General features: G+C 45.6%; 1 protein-coding gene across 1 annotated transcript; it reads right to left on the bottom strand.

Moving 5' to 3' along the window:
* Nucleotides 1-7,983: 7,983 nt before the first annotated feature.
* ZCCHC12 (zinc finger, CCHC domain containing 12) lies at nucleotides 7,984-9,138 on the bottom strand (the record flags this gene model as incomplete). The annotated part of the gene is made up of 1 exon (XM_006893816.1): nucleotides 7,984-9,138. A coding segment is annotated over exon 1 (1,155 nt), but the record flags the coding sequence as incomplete, so codon positions are not given.
* Nucleotides 9,139-9,951: the final 813 nt, after the last annotated feature.

The following is a 9,951-nucleotide window of genomic DNA, read 5'->3' as shown; positions in this document are numbered from 1 at the left end:
ACTAGACAAGGATGCCCACTGTCACCACTTCTATTCAATATTGTCTTGCTTGCTAGTGTAATAGTACAAGAAAAGGAAATAAAAGGCATCCAGAATGGCAAAGAGATGGTTAAACTGTCACTATATGCAGATGATATAATAGTGTACATAGAAAACCCCAAGGACCCAACCAAAAAACTATTAGAGCTAGTAGATCAGTTTAGTAGTGTTGCAAGATACAAGATTGATTCACAGAGAAGGAAATTAAGAAAACAATACCATTTACAATAGCCAACCACAAATTGAGATACTTGGAAGTGAGCCTAACTAGAGACACAAAAAAACTTGTACAAAGAAAACTACAAAACATTTCTGTGTTAAACCATAAAAGACCTAAACAAATGGAAAAGTATGTCCTATTCATGGATAGGAAGAGTCAATACTTTGAAAATTACAATCCTACCAAAAGCAGTCTACATTTTCAATGCAATCCCAATATAGATATCAAATTCATTTTTCAAGGAGATTGAAAGGGACATTTTCAAGTTTTTTTTGAGAAGAAAGAGACCCCGAATAAACAAAGCACTTGTGAGAAACAAAAATGAAGTGGGAGGCATAACATTCCCTACCCTTAAAAAAAACCCATTGCACAGCAGTAGTAACCAAAACAGCATGGTACTGGTACAATGACAGGCAATTTTCTTAAGAGATCATCTGGCTTCCTCACATGAAATCTGCTATGATAATAATACAGTTTATCTGATAGGATTCAAGGAACTCTGATGGCATTGTAGTCTGAGCACTGGGTTGTTCAACAAAAAGTTGTTGTTGTTGTTGTTGTTGTTGTTGATTGTTGTTGTTATGTGCCATCGAGTCACCTGTTACTCATAGCAACCCTATGTAAAAAAGCTCTGAACTCTGATCTATCCTGAGCCAGTCTCATTGACCCCAACACACCTACCCTTATTCCCCGTTACTGTGTCAATCCAGCTCGTCCAGGGTCTTCCTCTCCTGCATTGTCCCTCCACCCTTTCAAGCATGATGTCCTTCTCCAAGAACTGGCCCCTTCTGGCCACGTGCCTAAACTATGTAAGACAGAGCTTCAAAATCCTTGTCTCCAAGGAGAAACTGGTTTCACCCTCTCCAGGACAGAACTGTTCGTTTTCTTGACAGTTCTTGGCATGTTCAGCATTCTTGTACAGCATCACAACTCAAAAGTACCACGTCTTCTTCTGTCATCCTTGTCCAGCTCTCTGATACATAGCAAGTAATTGAGAAGACCATGGCTTGATTCAGGTACACCTTAGTCTCTAGTCTGGCATCATTGCTCTTTAAAACTTTGGAGAGGTCTCTGACAGCACACTTCCCCAGTGCAATTGGTCTTTTGATTTCCTAACTGCTGGTGCCAAGAGTGTTGATTGTGGAGCCTATCAAGCTGTAACAATAATTTCAATCTCTTCTTCATCCATAATGGTGCCATTTGGCCCATTGGTGAGAACCTTTGTCTTCTTGATGTTGAGCTTCAATTCATATTGAAGCCTACAGCCCTTGACTTTCTGCAGCAAGCGCTTCAAGTCCTCCTCAGTTTCAGCAAGCAAGATTGTGTTATCTGCATAATGCAGGTTGTTAATCAGTCTTCCTCCAATCCTGATGCCACAATCCTCCTCATAAAGTCCAGCCTTCCAAATAATCTCTTCAGAATATAGTTTGAAAAGGTATGGAGACAGGATGCATCCCGGACACACTCCTTTCCTGAATTTGAACCATGCAATGTTTCCTTGTTCTGTTTGGAGGACTGCTTCCTAGTCCAAGTATAGGTTTCAAGTGAGCACAATCAAGTGTTCTGGGATAGGTGGTTCAAACCCACCAGCCACTCTGCAGGAGAAAGATGAGGCAATTCACTCCTGTAAAGATTTCCAAGTTCAGAATCCCAATGGGGAAGTTCTACCCTGGCCTTTAGTTTTGATGAGACTTAGAACTGACTCAGTGGAAGCAGAGTATGGGCTTCATATGAGAGAGACAATATTTTCCATTAAGGTTAAATTTCTTTTTACGTTAAAAAGTTTGGCACAGAGTCCCTGACACCAAATAAACTCTTAATGCATCTCAGTACCATTGCCATTGGGTCAGAACTGACCCAGAGCTGACCCTCCAGCAGGTTTTCAGAGGAGGTAAATCGCACAGGAGGAGATGGTCCATCTTTCTCCCTCCGAGCCATTTGCCGATTTGAACCACATGCTTTGAATTGGCAGCATCACTCCAATACATCTCAGTGGTAAGGCTTTTCCTTTTCCTTTTTATTACAAGGGAATCAGGATGAGAAAGGAGATTCAGCAAAAGAGATTGAGAAGTGGGCCCCAAATGAATCAGAGAGTAGGGTGTCATGGAAACCAAGGGAAAATGATGTCGGAAAGGTGGGAGAGAATGCAAAAGGCCACTCAGGCTGGTTTCTTCAGATCAGACAAAAGAATGAATCTCATCTCTTAGCGACCAGTGAGAGTGAAGGGAAAAAGGAAGGAGGGAACCCATAATTTTAAAACAAAGGCTATCCGACCTAGAATTCTCAGAAAGGTTTTGTTGGGTTTTTTTTTCCCACGAATCCCATTAGTGTGACCATTTGAAAAAAATGTAATGTCAGGTTTACGTCATGTTGGTGAAGTAAAAGTTTTGACAAATTCTAGTTTACAACAGAGGAGAGGATATGGGGAGAGAGGGAAAGCAGGGTGAGTCACAGAACACATTTTCAAAGCAGTGGTCTAAGCTGAACACTCAAGGTTAAAAGGGGGGAAAGGGTCAACACAGAAGCTATTTCTAGCCCTCCTTATTTTTTCCTTGTCTAGTATGCCCAGAAGAAATTATAATAGAGGGTGGAGGGACAGCGCAGGAGGGGAAGACCCTCTATGAGATGGATTGATTCTGTGACTGGGGTAATCGGGATGGGTGTGTCGGAGGTAGTGCGGTTGGTGCAGGATAGAGCACGGTTTAGGGCTGTTGTGCATAGGGTCGCTATGAGTCAAAAACGACTCGATGACACATAACAACAACAACAACAAGCTGGTATTCGCAAATCAATCAACAAGTATTTGGAGAAAAGTTTGAGAAAATGGGAGCAGGAATTAGAATGATGTTCTGATCTGGCCTAGATGGGAGTGCAGATATCCCTCAAGAGTAGATTGTGAGAGAAAAATAAGTGAAGAAAAATAAGGAGTTTGGGTGATTCAATGAAGAAGCCCTGGTTGCACAGTGGTTAGACATTCAACTGCTAACCAAAAGGTCAGGGGATCAAACCCACTCACTGCTCTTAGGGAGCAAGAAGTAGCTAGCAGTTTGCCTCTGTAAAAATTTACAGCCTTGGAACTCCTGTGGGTCCCTTAGAGTCAGAATCAGCTTGACAACAGAGGTTGTTGTTTTGAGTCTTCCCCCCACATTGAGGGAGGCCCGGTGGTTAAGTGCTTGATTATATAATGGAAAACGTTGGCCGTTCAAACCCACGAGCGGCTTCTTGAGAGAAAGACCTGGCAATATGCACTTAGATTGCAATTGCAGCCTGGAAAACCAAACGCCAGGGCAGCTCTACTGTCATTGAGAGTTACTATGACTCAGGATCGATTCAACAGCATGCACGATGGAGGAATAAAGAGAAGGGTAGGGTGCCAACAGTTACAAGCTCAAGTACCAACAAAAAGGTTAGTCATTCTAACTAGAAATCCTAAGTCTCTGTAAACTTTCATTAAAATTAATAAATAAATTTAAAAAAGAAGGTTGGTCATTCTAGCCTACTCAAGGTGCCGTGGAAGAAAGATCTGGCAATATTCTTCTGAATATTAAAAACCCTGTGAAGCAGAGTTCTGTTGTGATGTGTGTGGAGTCACTGGGAGTCAGAATTGACTTAATAACAATTGGTTTGGTTTGGGAGGTTTGTTGTTGTTATGTGCCATTGAGTCACCTGCAACTCATTGCAACCATCTATGTACAATAGCTCTGAAGCCTGCCCTGTTCTGAGCCAGTCTCACTGACTCTGACACATCTACCCCCATTACCCCAGTTACTGTATCAATCCATCTCATCCAGGGTATTCCTTTCCTGTACTGTCCCTCCACCCTTCCAAGCATGATGCCCTTCCCCAAGGACTGGTCTCTCCTGGCCACATGCCCAAAGTATATGAGGTGGATCTTCAAAATCCTTGACTCCGAGGAGAATTTTGGTTTCACTCTCTCCAAGACAGATGTGTTTGTTCCCATGGCAGTCTATTGTATGTATGTTCAGTATGTATGTTCAAGACTCTTCTCTGGCATTACAACTCAAAGGCATCAATTCTTCTGTCATCTTTAGTCATTGTCTAGCTCTCTGATGCATAGCAAGTAATTGCGAAGACCATGGCCTAAATCAGGCCCTCCTTAGTGTCTAGACTGACATCACTGCTCTTCAGCACTCTGGAGAGGTCCCTGACAGCAGACTTTCCCAGAGCAACTCCTCTTCTGATATCCTGGTGCCAAGAGTGTTGATCGTGGATCCAAGCAGGCTGAAGTTGTTAACAATCTCCGTTTCTGTTCCATCTGTCATGATGCTGTCAATTGGCTAAGTGGTGAGAATCTTTGTTTTCTTGATGCTGAGATGTAATTCATATTAAAGACTACAGTCCTTGACCTTCTACAGCAAATGTTTCAGGTCTTTAAAGCTTCCTCTGGTGAGGTTTAGGGAGGAATCAATTGTTATAAACCTCTAAGAGCTAGTGAATGGGGGATGGGAAACTTTTGGGCTTTGGGGTGCCTAAGTGTAGCCATGTCCTACAAGGGTGTGGGTGTCCCCTGTGACTGTGAAGAGATGGAGGTTACTGTCAGGGATCCAGGGGTGCCCCAGAAGGATGCAAGCAGCAGACATCTTTAATCTGCACTCTGGACCAGTTCTCAACTCAAGACAAAGGTAGAGGGACCGTCTCAAGTCTCTTGCTAGCCACGAAGATTAAAGAGGCTGGGGCTTAAGGTAAATAGTGAAGGCTGGGTGTTGAGGGAGATGAAGTGGTGATGAGTATCAAGCAAGAGATAGGGAGGAGGGACAGATTGTGGGCTCATGTTTGGGGAAGGAGCCAGAGGCCAGGGGAAGGAGGAGGCTGATGGGGATGATGTTCATAATTCACCAGCAGCTCTATAGGGAGAAAGATGGACAGTCTCCTCGGGTGCGATCTACAGTCTCAGAAAGCTGCTAGACGTTCTGCTGTGAGTTGGTTCTGACTCAATAGTAACTAGGAGAGGAGGAGGAAGGGGAAATCAAGGAGTCCTGGTGGTGCAGTGTATTAAGCATTGAGTCCGAACCTACCGGCTGTTTCTGTAAAGATCTAGAGTCCTGGGAATCCCACGGGACAGTTCTACTCTGTCTTAAATGGTCACGATGAGTCAGAACGGATACCACAGCAGCGAGTGATCTGGACTCAGAAGAAAGAGCAGGAGAAGGTGTTCAGGACTGTTTCTCTCTCTCTCTCTCTGCTTGCTCTCTCCCCTATTAATGCCCTGCATTCTGCTAACAAGTTGTATGGGACTTCCTGGCTTTCATGTTCCTTCATGCTCCCCTAATAACTAGGAAACTGCTTTCCATCCATCTCTGGCTAGTCCCATCTTTTAAGGTCAAGAAGTAGATAGGAGGATCAGGGTTAACTTGGCATCCTCTGGCCACCTGTGCTTTCTAGAATGTTCCCTCAGAGTTTTCAGAATGAGGGAGACTTGGGTGCTTTGGCGACCTGAACCTCCTCTTCTACGTGAAAGGGGTGATGAGGAGGAGAGTGGGTGGAGGGTAATGTCAGCTCACAGGACAGATTCCTGAGGGTGACCAGAGTGTCACCCAGCAGCCCGAATCTAAGAGATCCCCCCAGAGAACGGAAAGACCCCTCCACAGAGTGAGCCTCTGGCAGAAATTGAACCTCTGGCAGCCCCATGTGGAGCCAGACTTCCCCATTTTTTTAGTATAATAGAGACTATTGGGGCACTGCCAGCTGATGGAAGCCATTGTTTGGCTCTGTGGCCTAGGGTCAGGTTGGTCCACAGCGTTCTGCTGGGGAATGCACAATACCCTTGTAGAAGAATGCAGAGAGAAAATGTCACAGTGTTCCTCCCAGCAAAATAAGGAAGGTAAAATTGTACCTATTGAGGCAGTCTGGACAAATCAGGAGCCTGGCTGACCCTGCCCCCAACCAAGGTTCCTTGGACCATCAATCATCAGTTGCTAACTCATAAACTTGGGCAACATTAATCTAGGTTAAAGAAGCAATGAGCACATTAAATTCCCCTCCTCTGACTGAAGGTTAGTCGCTATATTCTGAATTATCTGAGCACTGCTATTATTTATTATTATTATTCTGTGTGATAGACATTCACTTTGTTCCCCAGTTTCTGGGCTGCAAACAATAAATATTCTTATTACATGTGTTCTATCATTTCCTGCACATACATAATTGTATATACTGCCTAATGCAGATGTAATCTTTACCCTGTCAAAGAAGTCTAGAAAGCAACTAGCTTCAGACAGAACCTGGGGGAAGCTCCCCTCCCCAGAGTAAGTCCCCTTCTTGGCAGAAGCCCCCTGTCTCAGCTCCAGCACAATCTTAGAAGCCCTTTGCCTTGGTGTGTTTTCTTTGGCCTTACCCACACCAGACCACAGAGTTAGCATTTGCCAGGGAACAAGGTTAGTTGTGGTAAGGGGCTCTTCACTTTTTTATCTCTGAGGGTTTCACCTTCCCTTTTCCTTGTCTGTCAGATGAGATAGATTTAAAAAAAAACAACCCTAACAAAAAACACCAAACCAACCAACCAACCACACACCACCTAAGTGCTCTTTGCACCTTTTTATTTTGCTTCTTTTATCTTTATTTCTTCCTTAAAGTCGTACCACCAAGGTCCAAAGCCATCATCTCACTGCCAGCAAAGCCAAGCAGATTGCCTCCCCTTTTGATTAATCTCTTTCACACTATCCTTCATTCACCTAGTGTTTCATACAATCATTCCCACTTATTATGTTTTATAAAATCAATCACTATTAAACTGTCCCCACCTTTACCCTCTTTCCAGACCCCCACCCGATATCTTTCCCATTTTCTTTACCCCCTACTGGCTCCATCCACCAAATTGTATGACTCTAGGATTCCCCCGCCCCCACCCACCCTTACCCCTCTGCTCCCACTTCTCCCCCAACCTTGGATCTTCATATACATTTTACTAGTTATCTTTGGGGTTTTTGGTTTGTGTTTTTTGTTTGTTTGGTTTGGTTTTTTTTACTAGTTATCTTTGTATTTCTACAATCATGGTCTTATTAGCACTCAAATTCTTTAACCATGGTGTCATAAGGGCCCTTTAAATACAGCACAGAGAGGCAATAAAATAGATGCTGATACTTTATTGATGAGAAGGAAAAAAGTTTCACAACCATATATTGTCTGGTGAAAAAATACACAATATAGAACAGCACTTATATTTGCTCACTTTTAGCTATGCATAAAATCTATTGGGGTGCACAGGTGGAGGGAAGTATCTAGAAGGTAATTCATTAAAGGGCGGACAATGGTTAGTTAAGGGTGGAGGGTTTCAGGTATTTGCACTTTAGGTATTGCACTTGAACTTGGACCACTTTCACAAAGAGAATAAAATTACTAAAGAGCTGAACACATAGAGAAAACAGACCCTTAGGCAGGTGGGAAGGGACCAGGGACAGAGGTCAGGCCATTCTCCTCCCTTGTGCTAAAGTATAATATACAAGATTTCTTTTTCTCCTCCACCCCAGGAGAAAGTTGCTCTGAAGATTAATTCATGCATGCAAATAGAACCCCTCCCAGTTATCCCCATTACTGGACTGCGAATAGAGACAAGGGTTCCTTTAAGGCTGGGGCCTAGCACTTCACTGTGGCCCAGAGGGCTGACTGTGTCCACTAGGGACATCTCTGGGCTCTTCCTCCTCCTCCTCCTCCTCCTCCTCCTCCTCCTCCTCCTCCTCCTCCTCCTCCTCCTCCTCCACCTCCTCCTCCTCCTCTTCCCCCTCCTCCTCGGTATGTGTCAGCTCCTGCAGGGTGATGACCATATTCTCAAAGATCTGGGACCTCCTGCTCCCACAGCAGGTTTCTCTGGAATGGCCCTCCTGGCAACAGTAGGAACAGCAGATAGTATATTTTCGCTTCCTACACTTTCGCTTATTCCCAGGACCATCATTCATCTGGCCAGAACCACCACTGGTGGAAGGTAACTCGTCCCTGGAATCTCTCGGGGATGCAGTGGTCATCATGTGATCCTGAGGTCTGGGCCTGGATTGAGGGGGATTCTTACTCGTGGATGGAAGTGGAGGGGCCTCAGGCTCCACCAGGATCACATCCTCATCTGAGTCCTTGTTATCATCTATCTCTATGGCACTGCCTATCACTATTGGCTGGGGATCTTGGAGGGCCAGGGGGTTAGCTGCCCTCGCCATGGCCCACTCAGACCTTCTGGGCCGTTTTCGTTGAAAGACAGTGTCATCACAATCCTCCTCTGACCTGACCATCCTGATTAAGTCTAAAAAATTGGGAAGCTGCTCCTGCTCATTTTCATACATCCTCAAAAGCTCCTTAAGCCGAAAGCGCAATTCTCGGGACAGCTTAGCTCCCAGAAGGAGCTGGTGCAGGCGAGCCTCATTGGCATCTTTCTCAGGTATGACTCTTGCCTGGATAGCATTCTGGAGCTGCACCTCTAAACGGATCACATAAAGGGTCACTTTCTCCCCTGGCGCCTGCAGGGTGTTAAAAAATTTCCCATGGGCCTTTACATTGCTTTCAGTCTCCCCAAACACCAATTTCATGGCCCGCAAGAAATCTGCAACAGTTAGGTTGGGGTTGGCTGTCTGGAGCATGCGCATGACATCCTTGGCAGGGCCCTGGAGGGTTTTCATCAAGCGCCTGAGCTTTTCCTCCTCAGAGGTGTTCCAATCTGGCAGGACATCATTGACCTGTGCTAGCCAGTTTTCAAAGGTTTCTTCCCCCTGAGCTGGCACCACCCTCCCCGAGAATGGCTTCAAGTTTTTCTCTGTTAAAGCGAACACTATAGGGTCCAGGCACCTCCCCAGGGACCTGAACATGGAATGGGCCCAAGGAGGCAAGGGTGCGTTCTGCCCTCGGATGTTAAGCCCGTTTGCCATGAGATGAGCCATGACTGACAATGGCCAGCGAGCAAGAGAATCTCAGGCTCTGCCTTCCTTGTATCTCAGCAGGGACTGTAAAAAAAAAAAAAAAGAGAGAGAGAGAGAGAGAAAGAAAGAAGAGGTCAATAAGGTGTAAGTCGGCCACCTAGTTCAATCTCTTAGAATGCCCTGTCTGTATCCTTTGGACTAGTCAGTGTAACTTAGCCAGCGGGGTGCTTTTCAGAACCTCCTTCCTCTCTTCCCTGCCAGTCTTCCCAACAGGAGGGCAACTGTTGCTTCGAATTCTAGGTGTAATGGTGCGTGACGCAGATCCTGGGTTCTCTTAAGTGAGAGTGCCCCGCTCTACGTCTGACAGACTTGTGGAAATCAACAAGATCTCGTCCACCTCATGGTCTCACCCACCACACCCCCTTCGCAAAGTTTCCCTCATTATCTTGGGCCCTTACATGCTCTCAGGAGCAAGTGCGCACGCCTTTGTTTCCACGCTGGCCTCTGCTGCTGGCGCTGAGCAGGCTCGCCTCCAGAGTCCGGGTCGCCTCGTTTCCACGGACGGTCGCTGATCAGGGTCCTCAGGAAATCACAGCTGCGCCACAGTGGAGGACAGAGTAGGGAAGGGAAGGGTCAAACGCAGCCTCGCTCCTCACTCTCCCACCCCCACTCCCGCCCCTAGTCGCTTTTCCCCCAAGAAAATTTCCTCACCCACCTGCTGAATATTAGGCAAAGCGACCTATCCTCCCCGCTAGCTCCCTGGGACCCAAAGGCCTACCAGCTCTGCAATCAGCTACCAAGGATTCAAGTTCAGCTTCAGCCTTGATAGCCTGC

Source organism: Elephantulus edwardii, unplaced genomic scaffold, assembly GCF_000299155.1.
Source record: "Elephantulus edwardii isolate Elephantulus edwardi_28Jun2011 unplaced genomic scaffold, EleEdw1.0 scaffold00131, whole genome shotgun sequence".
Lineage (NCBI taxonomy): Eukaryota > Metazoa > Chordata > Mammalia > Macroscelidea > Macroscelididae > Elephantulus > Elephantulus edwardii.
Note: the sequence above shows the minus strand (reverse complement) of the source record. Positions and strands in the feature narration are given on the sequence as shown.